Raw genomic sequence first — 18372 nt, forward strand, 5'->3', positions numbered from 1 at the left:
TTCTGTGTAAATGCTCTGCTTCGTTGAGATTGGAATGGGGAACATTGACGCTAATCTGAACCTAGGAAATGTAATGGAGTTGACATGGTGTTATTGACACCTAATAGGGAACGATTATCTAAGTTGAGGAAACAGAATCTATTAATTCAAGTTCTCAAATCCCAAAATGCCATCCTGTCCACGGAAAGTCTAAGTCATCGGAGATCGCATATTATATAATAATGCCAACAAAGTCAGGATTATGAACAAACACAAAAGAAATGTGACTCAAAAGTAATGGTTAATATAAGGCAAATATAGAAAATGAATGTACAAGGAGGAAGGCATAGAGTATGCCGTCTTAGGCCTTTTCTTTCCCTTTGCCGCGATTTTCATTTCCACGACGAGGGCCCTTGTTGGCACCGCCATTGGGAGTCTGATTGTGCGTATATCGCGGCTGTGATGGGGGGATTCGCACTCTTCTTGGGTGTGGAAGGTGCTAGAGTTGGACCTGGAGATGGTATGGACATTTTCTGGGCCTGAGAACCAGCCCCATCAGCGGCATTCTTTTTGCCTCCGCGCTTACGGGGCGTCCCGGAAGTACCAGAAGACTTGCCACCTCGTTCAACCTTGCCGTTGGGCTGTTGCGTGGATTCCAGGTCAAGAAGGCCCTGCACGCGCCTGCTCTCTTGATCCCACCATGCTTGGAACTCTTGCTCGGCTTGAATCTCTTGTAGGTTATGCTTGGCCGTGGCCGCCTCGCGAATAACGTCTTTCTCGATCTGTTGTTGCTGCAGGATGGTTGCGAGAGAAAGAGAGCCACTGGACGGGGAGTGGAAACCCGATGGGTAGGGCTCTGGACGTGGGATATGACGAACAGACTGGATGGCAGTTTGTGGTGACGCCTTTGGAAGAGTTTGTTGAGCTGGTGTTGGAGGCCCAGGGGAGGGACGCTTCGAGAAGGAAGATGGTCGCATGCTGATAGAGACACTGCGGCCGTGGGACTGTGTCGGGGTGGCCATTGGCTTCGGCGGAGGTGTCCCTGCCACGGTTTGGCGCATAGTCATCGATAGCTTGTGTGCATTTTTCGATGGCTCAGGTGAGCTGAGTCTACTTAGTCCCGGGAGAGGATCTTTCACGAGCTTTGAAGGTGTAGCCGGAGGTGGCAGCGCCCAAGGGTTCTTTACAGCCTCTTTCGCCTTCTCTTCGGCAGCAAGCTTGTCTTGCATTTGCTGCTGTTGCATCTTCCTCCGCTCTTTTTGGGACATTTTGAAGTTACCGCTGATCTCACGTCGTCCTTCCATGCCTAATGTAAGGTTTGATACCCGGGACTGAGAGGTTTCACCCATGATGTCTTTGAGGTCCTTCTTATTGTTTGAAATGACCGGCGAGGCCCACGGTGCTGAGGAATCTGGCGGCGATGCCATGCCACGCTTCAGATGCATAGCAATCTCGCGAGATTGAGTAGGAGACTGGGTAAGCTGCATATCTCGTGGCGAAGACATCTGCTCATCCAAAAATCCACGCTCTCCAAGGGACTCAGCTTCCGCTATGCTTGCTCCCAATGCTGGAGAATCGGGATAAGACCGACTTTCCGGAGTCCCTCCGAATTTCATTCCACGCATCACAGCCTTGCCCTTGATGTCACCAGGCGAAAATGCGGTTTCCTCATCCATTTGGAACATCAGGTCACCCGTCGATTGTTTTGGTTTTAATGTAGGACTGGGAAGGAGGCTTCCAGAGTCCCGGGAAATGCTACCCTTGCCCTTGCGCACTGGCGTGGTCGCTACACTAGGCTGTCTTGGTCGCACATCGTAGGATTCAACTTGACTCAGACGAGACTGCAAAGCCATTGCATCGATCCGACGTCGCTTGTCCATCTCCAAGGAAGTGACAATCTCAGGGTACTTCTCGAACACGTACTCCTCTGAATTACGTCCACGAGAAATAGGGAAGCATGCTAGCTGATTCTCATGGCAGACGGCGTCAAGTTCGCTGAGGAGGTTCTCATCGAGCCCTTCCAACAATCTGTTTGTAAGCATGTCTTCGAGATTGAGACAAATGTATTCCAAGGAGGCGTCCTTGAACTCGCGGACGTAGACAGGAGCGATGGAATTAAGAAGATACGAGATGTTGCGTGTGTTGACAAAACGACCAAGCATCTTTTGGCAGATCTGAGAGAGTCTGTCGATCATCAACTCATTGGCGACGTACATGACATCAAGAAGCAGGTCAATCAAGTCGTCGAGATTTTTCGACCGTACCTGATCAAACATTTGCTCTTCCGTATCGGCGTACAAGTAGCGCAAGACGAATTCGAAAGTCGATCGATCAATATGTTTGAGATCAATGTGCACTCTCTCCGAGGGAGACTTTCGCCGGTGCGCAAGCCACCTGCCAGCCGAACGCCCATTGAACAAGGCATCGAAGAAAGGACAGCGCTGGCACACCACCTGGCTGTGAACCTTGACAGAATCGCCCTTAAGTTGAACCACAACATCAGCATCATCAAAGAAGAAAGGATGCTTGATAGCATGTGCCATGTCAGTCTTCAGGCTTGGCTGCGGCTCCACCATCAAGCGAGCTGCGCGTTCCAGCGTCGGCAGACCGAGCTGAGTGGCCACTCGCATAACCTCCGTTCGCACTTGGCGGTAACGGGCGCCTTTCTGAGAAGAAGTGCTCGCTTTGTGCCAGACATCAATGATACTGTCCGTGTAAAGGAAGAAAACGACATTCATGACAGTCAGGAAATCAACACCTAGCAAACGAATTTGAATATGCCCGTCTTTGCCATATTCGATATCGAGGACATCAGGCACGGAAGCATAATATGACTTCCGGAAATCGTGCAGCGCCTTGCGAAGAACAGGGCTGCGACCGCTCAAGAGAAATTCGTGTGCTGGAATTCGTGCATCCGAGAGTGAGCTAGTCACCCAGATAGTGCCTTCCGAACGTATGGAGAGAAATTTATCTTCCATTTCAGATGAGGTTAAAATGTCACGTTTGATGGCCATCGCAGAAGACAACGCAACAGGGTCTTCGGTATCATCCGCTGCGACTATCATATCCACATCATCCGGTTCGGGTGTCATGAAAGGCGAAAGCGGCAGTAAGTCATCCCAGAGTGTACTTGGGTCGATGTGAATCTGCTCTCGGGTTACATCACAGTCACGTTGAGCGACAGCATACGCCCCGAACGCATTGCTGCGCACGGCCACGGCCCTAGACAGACCCGGGATGCGGGCAAATTTGAATTCTTTGGAGGTGCCTTCTTTGTTTTTGCTCCGTTTTTCTTTTCTCCAGGCCGAGCCTGAGGTCGTGCAGATGATGATGGATCCATCTTGTCCGACATCAACGTCACTGGCAGCCATATGGGATTTCTTGACGGACCAGGCCCGTATAGGAGTAGCTAAAGAGTTGCGTATTTTGGCCGGGTTTGTTGTGGATGTCAATGCTGAGGGCTCATCAGGCTTGTTCGCTTGGACAGTGAAAACGTCACCAGAGCTTGACAAGGCGCAAATGGTGTTACCACCGCATGCCAGTTTAACCACTCGGTTCACCGAGCCACCGTATCGTGTTGCCATGAAACTGTCCCTGATAAACTTGGAGGTAGACTCTAATGGCAGAGAGAGCTTAGAATAGCCATACTGCGAAAAGACCCAAACTTCGTGATTGTGAAGAAGCACAGCAGTAGCGCGGTCAATAGCTGAGACCATTTGGATTGGACTCTTGAACAGAGAGGCACCAACTCGTCGAGGTGTTGTCTGCACTTCAAGGGAACGTGCATCGGAGTCAACTAATCCCAGTTGACCTTCATTCTTGCCGAAAGTGTAGAGACCTGAATCGGTGAAGACAACTGAGTGTATCGAGGACGCCGCCGCTCCGAGAATGATTTCCTTCTTGAATGGGTTGAAGATCTGACGCGGGGTACTCTGGATGGGGACATCATTTTTATTGCTTGTCCTGGGCAGGCCGTAACCGAGTTGCCCGAACTTATTGCTTCCCCAACTGAATATCTCACCGTGATCGGTAATGGCCAAGCTGTGATCTTGGCCCAGGGCGACAAGTATGACCTTCTTGCCAGCCAGGCCACCAGTCTCGATGCAGACGAACGTGAATCGGGTCGATTCATCGCCAGTTCCCAAACGGCCGCCGGGTCCAAACCCGCACATAAATAAGTTAGCCTCAGGATCATCTGTGAGGATGGCAGTGTGTAGCTTTGACATGACCACGTTTTGATATTTTATCGGCCTGTTCTTGATCAAAGTCGGCAGGTCTTTTGAGTTGCTGTGATCAAGAGTATCCTCAAGACCAAGGCGCTCCATTTTCTCCTCATATTCGCGGTAGAATCGTTGTAGCAGATGATCTGGACGCTTCAGAGTAACCCTTTCAGGAAACTGGCGATCGTCTTGATCTCCAAGCCCGAGGTTCAAGTTCTTATTGCTGCCCAAGGTAAAGACCTCATCGGCGGAGAAATCATTTCGCGACTTGAGGACGCTCCGAGTCACATATGCATCGTCCTCGCCCTCGTCTCCATAATGAGACGCAGCATTTGAACCAGCATCACTGTCTGCCACATCCGGGACCAATGAGTCAGGCCATCCCGCCGTGGGAGTTATTTGTTTGATATCTCGAGATGTGATAGTCGCACCATAGATGTCGAATGGGCTGTAGCCTTCACGGTCCTTAATCTTGATCAAGCTACCACTTGGATGCCCGGTGTTTCCTACTTTGCCGAAGTCTGTCACGTCACGCATATCACGCGCCATAAGCGCCTGAGCGATTGTGGCATTTCCCGCGTAGAGGGCCCGATGCAGAGCCGTCCAGCCGCTCTCCCAGTCCTGCGCATAGATATCTAAGAATGGAATCTCCAGCAGTGTGCGCGCAAAGCTGGCGGCCGTGGGTTTTGGAGACGATGCAACGTGATGAAGGAGCGTTCTACCATAGTGATCTCGGGCATTGACATCGGCGCGAGATAATGCAAGATTACCCTTCTGGAAAGCCGGTCGCTCGGGAAAGGAAGTCCCGGGTGATTGTCCGTATGGTTTCTTCGATTTCGGGGGATTGGGAGACGAGGCGATCATCGACCCGGGGCTTCCAACCTTGGCCGATAGACTTGATGCCGCTGCGCCAGCAGCTGCGGCGCCTCCGGGCGCTCCTCCAGCTCGCGGTCCGGCGAATGTTGCGTTCGCCAGAAAGCGGTGGAAGCTCTCCACATCATCTTGAATGAAAAACTCCCAAAGCTTGCTACTCATGTGCCCGAAGTGGTCCGATCTCAGAATCTCTTATCAGGCCTAAGCTGGAGCGTCGCCGTCACCACGAAGTTGACCGCGACGGAAGAGCTGGCTGATGAGAGGATTCTGGATTCAAAAGAAGAAAAGAGTCGATTCGAAGACGACCGACGCGATCTCAAGGCAATTTCACCAGAAGTCTTTGCAACGTGCGGTGACACAAAATCGATTGTGGGTTTTGGATCGAGGTGGGTTCGCGCGAGGTGGCGATGAGCCGGGGCGTATCTGGCAGGATCGGAGGGCGTCTCAGAGAGGAGGAAATTCGCGGAAGGGGTCGGGACTGAATGAGTGAAAGCAGGATGAACGCAATGAGACTTGAACTCTTCGCAAGTCTCTTGCACCGTCATCGCCGTGAAACGTGGGAACAAGGTGGTACCGACCAATGATAGCGCGCACGTCCCTCCATGTTCCCCGAGAGGCGCGGATCATCCGTTGCCCTGAGAGCCCCGTCGAGGCCCGTGGGGGAGCGATAGGTGAAAATGGATCATGGCTTGCAACGGACATGACATGCTTCGATTCAGTACCCCTCTTTCCTCCCCGCACTTTGTCCTATACATTCGCACTCTCACTTAGGGCGACCTTACACACGACGTCGAGACCATCGTGGATTACCATGGGACTATATATCTCTGGAAGGACATAGATACAGACGGGGCGAACGCGCGCTTCACCCATCATTTCGGCCTTGATCCAAATTAAAGTCAATTGAATTAGGCCCCTTCAGATCTATGCATATCTACTCCACCGCCTAGCTGGTTAAGCTTGACGCGGCACACAAAACGCGTTGCTCGGCCTGGCTATCGTATATCAACGCCTAGGCAAAGTCTCGAAGTCTAACTCTCTAGATCTGAGAAGCAAAAGTACAAGTTCAGTACCGAACACTAGACCGGGAAACCTGGACTTCATTCACTTTGTCAGGTGCCTCTGAGGCCAGACCTGAACCATGGTGTTCGAATCTAGCTGCGTGTCTGGTCGGGTCCTCCCAACTCGCCTCTCAAGTCAGTCTTCAGAAAGTCGTGATTGACGATCTCACTCTTCCTGGCTCCTAATTCATTCACATCCCAATTGGTAGGCATATACTTTCCGCTCAACAATCGTGTTTGTGGTGAAGCCAAGTACCCAGCAGTGCCAGCTGCCAGCTCAACTATAAGGTGTAAAATTCAAATACATCAGCAAAGAACTAAGGATGTTGATAAATGAAGCGAGATGGACGGCTGAGTCCAGAGCTCCTACCGGTGTCCTCGCAGAAATGAAGCACTTCAGGACGATCTGCGATTTCGGTCTTTGTCATGCCCGGGTGGTAGTCCATCGAGAAAAGACGCTCGGATATGCCACCGCGATAGCTTCTGACAGTCTATCGAAAGCTAGTTTGCTGATCAGGTGGCTCAAGCCAGTCGGCCCTTACAGTGAGCATGTCCCAGGTGTTGACGTTGACGAGAATTGCTGCTCTTCTGAGCCGACCATCAGGAGGAATGCTCTGCTCGTGAATTAGCTTCCTTTGACATTGACCTCATGGAGAGACCGTTGTTACTACATTGCTCTTCTGAAGTGAAACATGAAATCTTACGAAGTCTGCCCACCACTCCTTCGGCGTGTTATTTCCTATTTTTCTCCGTAGATGACCACCAGCCGGCGCCGTTGACTAGAATATCGACAACTCCAATTCGAGCACAAATAACCTCCTGTAAACTGTTAAAGTCACATTCCGATGAGGTGTCTGTTGGAATGACCAAGACTTCAAGGTTAGGGTTGATTCCAAGCAATTCTTGCTTAGTCGATTTGAATTTCTCAGCGTTGCGACCCGCGATGACAGTCCACTTCGCATTTGCTAAAGCAAATGCGATAGTAATGGCTTTTTAGTAAGGGAAAATAGTCGTGAGACTGGAACCCAGCTTCACAGCGGAGGTAGACTGACCTTGCCTATAACCTGGCTCGGCCCGGGGATTATCACGAATTTTCCTTGCCATGACAGCTGTGGTAATCTCGGATATATCGTTGGGTATTGGTCTCGATGTACCAATTCTGTGGAACGATGTGTCGTGAATAAGTGATCAGACGGTAATGAATGAGAAGGAATTGCGGACATTCTGTATGAAGTTGCTGGCATGGTTGAACGCAATTGTTCCGCACAGAAAGTTGGAGTATGATGAAACAGCAATTCGACTTTCAAGGTAGAGAAGGGGCCTCTTAAAGAAAAGCTTTCAGCATTATGGATGGTGCAATTCCGGCAGAGAAAGCGGACAATCGTTCCTAACGCTGACTTAGAAATAGCCTTCGAAACGGCATCTGGGATAACGTGCAGTTATACAATGTTCCTAAGTTCGGCGGTTTCCATGAGCGTCAACAATCTCCTGTCATTTTCGAACACATTGCGGAGGTCGAGCAATTCAGCCGGGTATGTTGAATTTGGTCACTTGCATCTTGTCACGTTATTGAAACTGAGGTGAGCTGAACTGTCACGCCGAGATAGTGGAGAAGCTCCTCCGCGCCTTCGCCATTCTTCTCGAGCTTCCAGATGAGGACCAACTTGTCAAAGACCACCAGTACGACGTGTAGGGTGTGGGTCATCTCCTCTACATGCACTACGCAGCTCGTAGTGCCGACGAAAAACAGACAGTCGTTGAGCTGTATAGCCCCGGTCACTCCAACCTGGGGACTGTGACTTTGCTTTTCGGGCAAGCTGTAGCTGCGCTTCAGTTACTGGACTCAGAGGGAGAATGGTAAGTGGGTGCAGCCCCAGGATGGAACTATCACGATCAACACCCGCGACGCCTGGGCAGATTTCACAGGTGGCTTCACTAAATCTAGCGTTCATCGCGTGCATGCTCCACCAGCTGATCAAACCCATGTTGACCGGTTGGGGGTGCTTTATGTTGCCTGGGAGTATAACCGTGGAAGCCACAGCGTTCTTTGCTAGAATCCATTCAAAGGCCCAATAACCACGTGGTCCTTGATCGTCTCCAGAACAGTGCACTGCTTGACTGATTGGGCTTGATGCAGAATGTGTTTACCGATTTAGATCAGCATCTGTCAACCGAGGAATGGTTAAAGGTTCGCCACACCCAACAACAGCGCCGTGATAAGAATTTCAAGGTGTCGAAGCAGGGCAAAGATACTTATGGACCGAAGGATCTCGAGATATCCCGGGGCTGAAGGCTCGAATTTACAACTAGACAATGATTATTTAACGAGGTAAATGTATGGCATCGGTCCGATTTCTGATACTCCTAGGAACACTGATCATGAATTCTTGGGTGAGTTCAAGATCGCTCACTCCTTCATTTCCTGGTTTTCTCCCGCATAAAGCAAGAGGAAAGAAACGAACGGTAGATCGATTCGATCCAAAATTGCATGGAAACCATGTGAAATCCTTGAGAATAACTCAGTATGCTTTTTTCTTCCCACCAAGCCAACTTAAAGACGGGGTGCTTCCCCCTTGAGCTTCTTCCCCGCTTCAAGATCCTGTTGGCTCCGAGGAATTCCCGATTTGGGCATCTGAAAGCGCCCTTGATTCCTTCTCACATGCGAGATTTCTGGAATTCAGGAGCTGCAGAAATGCCTACAACACAACTGAGTTCCCATGACAAGAGAAATAAGCACTAGAGTCAAATCGAGTCGTTAGAAAGCAAGATTGGAGAACGGCATCTTCCGAGAAGAAATATCCAAGCGCATAGACCCCACCACTCAGCATCAACCGCAACCCACACATTCGGCGCCAACCCAGAATGCCCAGGTGCCCAGCCCTATCGCAGTATATTTTATTTTCCGTGTTCCGGGCTCGGTAGCATAAATGCTACCCTGCTGATCAAAATGATCACAACCCCAGGCGTTTCTCCACTGTGCGGGGGCTAGCTTCAATCCTTCGACGGCTTTCCCTAGTTTCCTTCACGAGTCCAGCTCCCCAGGCACAATGTTTGATATGACACGCGATGCCTTCTCAACTACATGGAGCAATTCTCGATGTGACACAATTGCTTTCCGGCTGGCATTTGTGCTGAAGTGGATTCCACTTCACGCGGGATCCACTTTCTGCATAGTCCGAAGGCCCGGAAGAAGAAAGGAAAAAAAGAGGGTCATGAGCGTGCCTAGCTAAATGCTGATCTACACTCGAAATGAATAGACTACCTCGGTAGCAGAGCCATCAATTATCACATTCATTGAGTCTGACGGTGAGTATTTATATCCTTTTCCCTCCGATGGTTTTGACATTATGTGCACCGACTGAAGCCGCGATCACCGATCTATACAGCTGAGGATGATTTCGCCCGCCGGTGCTTCGGTGCGCCACATCATGATGGCCTTTGTGGGCCTCATGGTGGCAGTCATATCTGCTTTGCCATCTGGTCGATATGCTAGAGGCCTTCCCTTGGCCCCTGCGGATGATCCGTTCTATCAACCCCCGGCTGGCTTTGAGTCGGAGGCGCCAGGGACCATTCTGAAGCAGCGGGATGTCACTGTTGCCTTCTTGGGCCTGATCCCAGATCCAGTGACTGCCTACCAATTGCTATATCGGACTACCGCGATCAATGGCTCTGCCATTGCTACGGTGACCACGATCTTCAAGCCTACCAATCCGAAGAACGATCGATTCATTTCTTTCCAAACAGCCTATGATAGCTCAGCGAGCATCTGCGACCCTAGCTATAATTACCAGTTTGGGGCTGCGCAGACTGATATTATTTCATCCGCCGAGCAGTTGATCCTGCAAATTTACCTGCTTCTGGGATACATTGTTGCCTCGCCGGACTATGAAGGTCCTGATGCGGCTTTCGGCCCGGGTCGTTTGGCTGGAATGGGAACCCTGGATAACATGCGTGCTGTTTCCAATTTCGATGCTCTGGGTCTGAGTAGCACTAGCCCCATGATTGTTGGCATAGGCTATTCTGGCGGTGCCCTCGCTACAGGATGGACGGCCTCTTTGCAGCCCACCTATGCCCCTGAGCTGGAGATCAAAGGTTGGGTTCAGGGCGGCACCCCCTCCAACTTGACCGGCACATTGCTTGAGCTCGATGGTGGACTCTTCAGCGGGTTCAGCACTGCTGCTGTGGTCGGATTGTCTGCGCCCAGCGCGTATGGCGCCGAATTGAGCACTCTGTTCAGTTCTATACTGACGACGGAAGGCGCCTCCAAGATCAAATTCGCCAGCGAGAATTGCGCGGTGCCGGACCTGCTTAACTTTGCTGGACAGTCGCTGTTTTCTACAAGTATCCAGAGTCTGGGCCCCGGGCTGCTGTACGACCCAACGATTCAGTCCGTACTGAAAATGAACACCATGGGCGTCAACAAGGACGAAACTCCCACCGCACCTGTGTTTGTTTACCACGCCTCGCAAGACGAAATCATTCCCTACTCAAACGCATCAGTCATGGTCGACGCGTGGTGCAATGACGGCGCGAACGTGAAGTTTACCACGTTCGCCGCTGGTGGTCACGCGACCACCGAAGTCATCGCAGTGGCAGATGCTGTGAACTTTGTCGAAGCTGCCTTTGCCGGTACCACGACGCGCGGATGTACCAAGAACACGGAACTTGCCAGTTTCCTGAACCCGATCGCACTGGGCTTGGACCTAGAGCCTCTTCTGGTGAAGCTGATCGACGTGCTTCTCACGCTTGGTCAGGAAGACCAGAACGTAAAGCAGGACCTTGACGTTCTGCAGGAGACGGTGACTTGGTAGAGATGTAACCTTGGTTCGAACCTTGAATGATCGACGGAAGCTGAGATCTCGAATCTCCACATATGGACTGGTAATGATGAGATCTCATCCTCCCATGGGATGTTCGCGGGATATTATATTGTCAATTAATTGAAAATGATGTGAATCAGTAAACGATTTACATAATCCGCATTCTTCACAATCAGCTGATCATTGACTTGTTAGACTATGATTCCTATTTCGTGATTGCTTGCGTCATGTCTCCGCGGCTCTGCACGCGGGTCCGAGTGCGCCCGACCTTATCTACCTTCACAGCGGCACTTGGCAGGGTTGATCCTGTGAACCCCAGGCTGCCGTACTTTGTTCTTCACGCGTTCAGAAATAAGATCATAGGCAACACTCTGAGGTGTTATCGAACATCGAAGCTGAACATAGCGTTTTCCAGAGATAAACGCTTGGTTGTCCCTCACCTGGCCGTGATCATCTGCTTCTTATCTCCAAAGCCTAAGGGCGCATGTAGAAGTACCCAAGCCGTTACGAGGTCAGAGCTGCAGCTAGCTTTGCTTTTTGTCGTAGGATTAGTAGAATTTGGGCGATGTCTGAGACCAGATTGAAAGGAATGTTAGATAAAAGATTCGGTATCATTGATCAGCTGTGGTGGCGCCAGGCTGATTTTCGCACTCGAGACCTGTCGAGTCACCAGATGTGCGTCACAGACCGTTTCTCCTCCCCTTTCTACTTTCTATCCACGTTCTCCCCCCCTTTCTCCCATATATTTGGGTCCGTCATGTCTTTTTTGATCCCATAGGTTGCACAACGTGAAATACGCTGTGAACCCTTGACTTCCCCCGTGGATGCGGAGAAGCTCCTAGGCTCCCAAGGTCCACCGCGTTAACGATGCGCTTGTCCTTGCAATTGTCTTAATTAGCACTTCACTTCCCCGTCCACACCGGCCATTCCCACCTTTACATCCTTGAATCCTTCTACCTCGCACTTGTTAGCATGGCCGTCTGCACCAGATCCACTGCCGCGCTGGACTCCTGATAACAGAACGCCCGCTGATAGCACTCGCCCCCGGACCCGTTGGTCGGAGTGAGTGCTCTTGCCTTAAAATCGTTCAGCTCCATGCGGGCCGCTGACCTGACAGTCCCCTACCATGCATCAGCACCCACGATCACCTGCGGTGCCTTCATCGGCACCCAGGCTCCCATCCATCCCGCCCGCTCGGGACGATCTGAAAGAGCACGACTCCGTGCCACCTTCGCCTTCTACAGATATGAGAACAAATTCCGCTCGGGGCCTAGGCATCGATGCCAGTGCCGACACCAACGGACAGACGAGAGAAGCAGCACTGCGGAAAGAGGCCATCACCAAGTTGAATCAGATCATCTCGGTAAGGTTGCGGCGGGCTCGACATTGGCCGTAAGTGGCAAGTACTGACTGCTTCCTTGGTTTCTTCCAGAATTACCATACGAAGGCCGCTTTGATAATCTTGCATTCACGCGTAGAGCTGCCGGCAAGCTTCAATAAGGGCTCTGATAGCCCGAGAATTAACCGCTGGGTACGACGATCCCGTCCCGTCTCGCTACCCCACCCCCAGGATAAAGCGCTGACTTTGACCTCGTCCTGCTAGTTTAACGTCGAAGTGGAAGATACAGATGCTCTACGGGAGCCGCTTTGGACTTGGAGGTCATGCAACGCCACGGAGAAGCGACCGCCACCCCTCATCATCGAAACGTTCCTTGACGGCAAGGGCCTTACGAATAACCAGAGCTTGGTGATTCTGGACGAGAATGGTAAACGATGGGATGTACAGGAGACACTTGCGGCATCAAGAGGTGCCCGTGCATCTCAAGGACGCCAGTCGGACTCTAATGAAATCATCTTGGAACGATGGAGAATCGAGTTAGGCGAGTCCTCCAGCGGGTTGCCGTCAGATCTAAGCTCCATCTTGCCGACTGTGTATAAGAAAAGCATTGTCCTTTTCCGCTCCTTATTCACCTATTCTAAATTCCTACCTGCGTGGAAGTTCTCTAGGCGCAATACGAAGGTTCGTCGGAGCCCGGCACTACAGCTCAGATATCGTGTTATAGATGGGAGCACTATACGCAGTGACTTGGCGGGTGATCGGTTGACGACGCCGTTACATGAGGGGTCTGAGAAAGTGGTCGACACGTACAGTTTTGGCGTGACAGAATCTCCTGCGGGGCCCTTCACGGTATCGGTTACGTTTCGAACGAATTGCGATTTCCGGGTTGATGATTCGGAAGCGCTACTGAGCTCGCGTTTCATGGGCGCCGACGACGCAATCTTCCGGCCCTCATTACCGTCAGAGGAAGTCAGTCGCCAGGGGCCTGAAGTTGGGTCAGTACCGGTAGAGAGAAGGACGATGGAGAACCCAGACTGCTCGCGTGCATACGGAAGTCTGTCGACCTTTCACCAAGTCGGGCCGGCTACTGGCGCTAGTCCAATATCTGCGTTGCGAGCAGCGCGCGATTCTGGTGTTGGGTCATCATCTCCATCGGATTCACCGAAGAAGTTGATGCCCGCAGCGAAAATAGCACCCACGGGACGTGCTGCTCAACTTGCAAGTGAAAGTGGCAGTCCCAACTTTGCTCGTCGGCCTTCCGTCTCTTTTCAACCTTTCAAAGCACCTCCTCTCTCTGCATCACCTGCTCTCGTCGATACTCCCTTGGGCGTGTCTCCTCGTACTACATCTGCGCGTCTTTCTATTGGAACGTCTGCAGACTCGAGGTTTATGCCGCCTCCCTCCGTTGCAGCTGCCGCTCGTCGATCTCTTGCTCTTGCCTCTGACCAGACCTCACCTTCTTCGACTTCTGCGTCTCCCAAACCTGCGCCCCTTTCACGCTATAGTAGCTCATTCAGCCATCGTCGAGGCCGACCATCATCGGGAGGCAATCCTCGAACGGAAGATGACAACTCCAGCGGCAAAGCCAGTGCTGCATCGTCCAATGTCCAGCCCGGCTCTGGCCTTCTTGCTGAAGCCACTGGGACTAGCGCGGAATCGATGCACGCAGACGATGAAAACATCTCAGAGTTCCTGAAGATGCTTGATACGAGTAAGGATCTGATGACTCGTTCCGCCACCAATGTCTCGCTCGAAGAAAGTGCTCGTAACGCGACTGCTCCTGCAGCTGCTCTGGCTCGCTTCCGAGGCCTGGTAGGGCCGCACGCCGCCCTCTCAGATTCTTTGACATCCTCCATGCACATACATCGATCTTCTACTTCCTCCAGCAAGCAGCTTTCAGGTGTCCCACCGATGGTTGCGGGTACCTCTATATCTACTGCCTCTTCTCCTGGGAAGCCTATTTCACCTCATACGCCCCATACGCCTGCCATCCGATCCCGTCTCAGCTCCAATAGTGTTGCTGATGATATTGTCGTTGACCACGAACGCCAGCGGGCTGCAGAAATCGAGCACAATTCTGCACTTGATGAGCATCCCAGCCTCGAAGCCACCCAGCACGCCTCTACTGCAGCTGCCATTGACATTCCAACTTCTCCGCGAATCTTCGATCCCAGCTATCGCCGCTCAAGCTCCGCCGCTCAGCACAGATGTCATACGGCTAGCGATGATGACGAGATCTTCCCCTTCGGTATGCGCAGTATGAGCGTCGGAACCTCAGCTCCCTCTACCCATCGGCACACAGCAGGAGACTGAGTTCGCTCCTGAGAACCATTCCAATCACCAGTCAACCTCTATCGACGCCACTGCTGCCGCCACAAGTAACGCAGGCGCCTACCGTGACGCTTCCTCATCTCGTGGCGTTTGTCCTACGGCTACATCCACCTCGTCCACTACCAATGTCTATCAGCCTCGGTTCGCTAGCTCGCGCGGTCGTGGTTTCTCCGGTGGTCCTCAATCGCTTAGTTCTGGCTCCAGCAGCCTGGCCCGAGGCGCAAATATCCCACCTCATCTCATCGAGCGCGATGCCGACCGCGACGGCAACGCCAGCGGTAGCAACAGCGGCAATTCCACTATCGAGATCCGGCGCGGACCTGGCAACCGGCCTAGCACCAGCCGAGCCCCGCCATCTCAGATCGAAGACGACGAGCCCCTGCTGTTCGCAATGAGCGATTTCGGTGCCTCCCGGCGCAGCCTGGAAGAGAATCGAGGCAATCACGGTGGCAGTGACTCGGCTGCTGGATCCCGTCGTGGCAGCGGCCGTCGCGGAGCTGGACTCCCTGGCTTCCATCCCTGGTCCTAGCGACCACATCTTTTCCTTTGCCATTGCCATATATTTCCAATCTCCCCATTTCCCAGGCGCAATCTAAATACCCATTTCTCTTTCTTTCCTTCTAAGTTTGTCACAGACCTCTCTCATTTCTTGTTCTATTTCTGTCTCCTTTTCAAAAAAGGCTCTCTTTCTTTGGGGTTGGCGAATGCCATAGACTTAACCCTCGATTTGGTTCCCTCCTTCTTGTGCATAGAATGGGATTGTTCTTTTCATCGTCTTTCTCGTTCGCCCTTTTGGCTGCTCCCAGAGGCATTATGATTTCAAGCCACTTGCTATTTATCCAACATCCTGCATGATCGATATGATTTGGTGTTTTCTTGCGAGCTCATTTTTGGTTTGAATAACGTTGGTTTTGGTCTCTCATTTCATGATATGTTCTTGCGGTCGACTTGAGGCCTCCCTTCGGATTGTGCTGTTTTGGATAAGGATAACTGGTTAGAGTTGATGAGTTTGAATCCTGGAGCAGACGAAAATACTACAATATTGGACATCTATCCTTCTCGTGTTGCTTAGATGCATTGTGGAGATTTCAAACAAAAAAGGGTGAATGGAAACATCAAAGACTTTTATCCAATTCCGGTTCAAGGTATCTAACAATTGAGTGCTCTATGCTGAAAACAATCCTGTCATGCAACGTGTTCAAACTAAATGTACATTCACCCACGCGCCAGCCGGGCAAAGTTCGAGCTCTTCTTCCAAGGTCAGCCTATACAAGGATGTTGAAGGCATTTCCAATAGCGACATGGCAACCACAGGGCGAGCGGAAGTCTGCGCATCGTGTCGCACTAGAAGGGCGCGTCTGATCTGGCTCGTAAACAGGTCGAGCCGGTTGAATTCTGCTCAACTAAGTAAAAAGGATTCGATAATGATGGCCTAAGAAAAAGGCTGGGGCGGACCAACACTTCACATCCCACGGAAAGTGTTGTTGGAAGCGCTGCGTCGCGCCTTGGACTTGAACTCGGTCTTATCGTAACGAACTTCGGGCTGGCTGCGCTTCGCCTTGCCGGCGGGCATGAAGCTCACCTCTCTCTCGCCGACGGGACCGCTTGTTCGTGTAGTCCGTTGCTTGGTCTTCATGTTCTGGGCGCGCGATCCGAATGAACGATCGCGGGTCGAGTGGGTGCGTGTCGAGGAAGACACCTCCATGCGAGGCGGGGGACGCTTCGTGCGCTTGTAATCAGAAGAAGAGATCTTGTTTGAAGGCTTCTCTCTGACGGGTCTAGGGGCCTGGGGTTCTCTGTCCGATCCCGAATCGTCATCGCTGGAGCCGGGCACGTCGTCGATAGCCTCTTGCTCGACAGCTGTCAAGCCACGCTCCTTCCGTGAAGAAGACTCGGGTACAGTGCTGGGGTTAAGAAGCTGGAATTCGAAAGACTTCTCGTCGATCGCGAAGTCCTGATCCTCGAACAGAGCCTTGAAACGGCTGTCAGCCAGGACACCCTTGTTCTTAGGCTCGGTAGTGGCTGCGGCATCAACGATATCCTCGTCACCACCACGCTCCAGCACACGCTTGGCTCTGCGGCGCTCGTTCTTCTCCTCGGCGTTCATCAACTTCTCGGCCAATCTCTTGTTAACTTTGACGGCGGCCTTCTTCTTGCCGCGAATACGGCTCTCACGCTCCTTGTCAATCTTCTCCTTCACACGCTTGGCGCGCTCCTCCTCCCAAATGTACGGGTTAGTGATCAATCTCGCCTCCTCGTACAAGCGCTGAGCCACGAAGTAACCGTGCATGTATGGTCGCAAGAGGTTGGTACGGCCAATAAGGTGCTCGAGATTCAAAGTGCGCAGCTGAGGAACAGTCAAGAACTTGTAGTTATCGTAAACAGCGCCGGCCTGAGCGCTGGTGAAGGCGTTCGGATCATTGGGGTCCTCGGCCATCTCCTCGACCAAGTTATCCAGGAACGAGCACCACTTGGGCGCGGGTCCAAGTTGCGGAATGAAGAACGAGTGCTGCTGGCGTCCTTCGTTGGCAGTCAGGAGCATTCCACTGTCCTTGCACCAAGCCACCGAGTTGATATCCACAGCAGGTTCGACGGAAGTCCATGGAGTACCGTCGCGAGGGTCCCAAAGCTTGATGATACGCTTATCGGCAGACATAATCTTGGGGTCCATGGTCGCTTCACGTGTTGCGGACGAAGGCTGGAGGAACTTGAGGGTGTGAATAGGGAAACCGTATCCCTGATCCTTCTTTAGAAGAGGGACCGGGGATCGAAGATCGTAGAGGTGAATCAGACCATTCGAGGAGCCGGTACCGAGAGTCAAACCAGAGCGGTTGAACTCCAAAGCGGTGATGCCGTTGCGCGCCTCATCTGGTCCCGCTTGTGTCGGAGGAAGCAAGACACCTGCGCGGCCCTTGGCTCTGGTATCCCACAGCTCCACTGTGCCAGCTGATGTACCGAAAGCCAACAAGTTGTGACTTTCCTCCGCGATAGCACCTGTGTTGACCGAGCCAGTGTGAATACCGCCTTGCAAAGTACCGCCTCCAGCAGATGTGAAATCATCACCACCAACATCCACCTCAAAGCTGCGCATATACCTACCCATCTCTAAGTTCAATCTGAACACTTCACCCATACCATCCTGGTTGACACCGACTGAAGGTATCAGCGCCTCGGTCGATTGTCGATCGTACACAAGGTCACGGCCGTATCGCGGGAGACGAGTAGTGTAATGGCATCCTGACGGGGTGTGGAATTCGAGAGAGCGATCGGACTGCAGGTGAAGAGATTTTGAGTAGTCGGAGGATAGAAGAAGGAAGGTGGTATTGAGAGCGACAGTATGGCGGGCCCATGACAAAGAAAGTTGTGGAAGGTAGTGCGTGTGAATCTGCGGCTTGTACGTTCCTGGGAATCAGCATGTTAGTTGCGCCCCGACAGCTGTATGATGCTATATGACCAGGAGACCTACCTGTGCTCATCACCCATTCCCCGTCTTCACTGACTCGAACACACTGGCTGGCCTCCTCGAACTCGAAATCCTGCAGCAATTCAACACGGTTCGCATACTCGGGATCATCTTTCAAGCTGCGCTTTCGGCGTCGGGCAAGCCATTCAGGTAATGGCCGGGCAGTGTTAGAGCCCGAGATGGTGTAGACGGGCACCTCGGACTGGTTTGACAACTTCATGATATCTGCTTGTATGTATGAAGTCTCTCCAAGTGTCAAGCTGCGATAAGGCAAAGAAAAAAAAAG

The 18372-nt window shown here is 52.0% G+C and overlaps 6 protein-coding genes across 6 annotated transcripts; 3 read left to right on the top strand and 3 right to left on the bottom strand.

The window, feature by feature from the left end:
* Window positions 1-371: 371 nt before the first annotated feature.
* Window positions 372-5234, bottom strand: N7477_009576 (BTB domain and ankyrin repeat protein; the record flags this gene model as incomplete). The annotated part of the gene is made up of 1 exon (XM_056971237.1): window positions 372-5234. The coding sequence occupies one exon, from the start codon at window positions 5232-5234 to the stop codon at window positions 372-374; it is 4863 nt and encodes a 1620-aa protein (XP_056818216.1).
* A 992-nt stretch (window positions 5235-6226) lies between these two features.
* Window positions 6227-6579, bottom strand: N7477_009577 (NAD(P)-binding protein; the record flags this gene model as incomplete). Its single annotated transcript, XM_056971238.1, has 2 exons — window positions 6227-6414; window positions 6504-6579. The coding sequence occupies 2 exons, from the start codon at window positions 6577-6579 to the stop codon at window positions 6227-6229; spliced, it is 264 nt and encodes an 87-aa protein (XP_056818217.1).
* A 752-nt stretch (window positions 6580-7331) lies between these two features.
* N7477_009578 (uncharacterized protein) lies at window positions 7332-8187 on the top strand (the record flags this gene model as incomplete). The annotated part of the gene is made up of 5 exons (XM_056971239.1): window positions 7332-7411; window positions 7542-7665; window positions 7737-7822; window positions 7868-7990; window positions 8079-8187. 5 exons carry the CDS (start codon window positions 7332-7334, stop codon window positions 8185-8187), a joined length of 522 nt encoding a protein of 173 aa, XP_056818218.1.
* A 1338-nt stretch (window positions 8188-9525) lies between these two features.
* On the top strand, window positions 9526-10944 carry N7477_009579 (uncharacterized protein; the record flags this gene model as incomplete). The annotated part of the gene is made up of 1 exon (XM_056971240.1): window positions 9526-10944. The coding sequence occupies one exon, from the start codon at window positions 9526-9528 to the stop codon at window positions 10942-10944; it is 1419 nt and encodes a 472-aa protein (XP_056818219.1).
* A 1135-nt stretch (window positions 10945-12079) lies between these two features.
* Window positions 12080-15152, top strand: N7477_009580 (uncharacterized protein; the record flags this gene model as incomplete). The annotated part of the gene is given in 4 exon segments (XM_056971241.1): window positions 12080-12316; window positions 12386-12484; window positions 12557-14540; window positions 14557-15152. 4 exon segments carry the CDS (start codon window positions 12080-12082, stop codon window positions 15150-15152), a joined length of 2916 nt encoding a protein of 971 aa, XP_056818220.1.
* Window positions 15153-16085: 933 nt separating this feature from the next.
* N7477_009581 (WD repeat NOL10/ENP2 family protein) lies at window positions 16086-18306 on the bottom strand (the record flags this gene model as incomplete). Its single annotated transcript, XM_056971242.1, has 2 exons — window positions 16086-18025; window positions 18090-18306. 2 exons carry the CDS (start codon window positions 18304-18306, stop codon window positions 16086-16088), a joined length of 2157 nt encoding a protein of 718 aa, XP_056818221.1.
* Window positions 18307-18372: the final 66 nt, after the last annotated feature.

This window comes from Penicillium maclennaniae, assembly GCF_028827695.1.
Source record: "Penicillium maclennaniae strain IBT 15551 chromosome Unknown utg000008l:1.0-3552695.0:1.0-3555053.0, whole genome shotgun sequence".
Classification (NCBI taxonomy): domain Eukaryota; kingdom Fungi; phylum Ascomycota; class Eurotiomycetes; order Eurotiales; family Aspergillaceae; genus Penicillium; species Penicillium maclennaniae.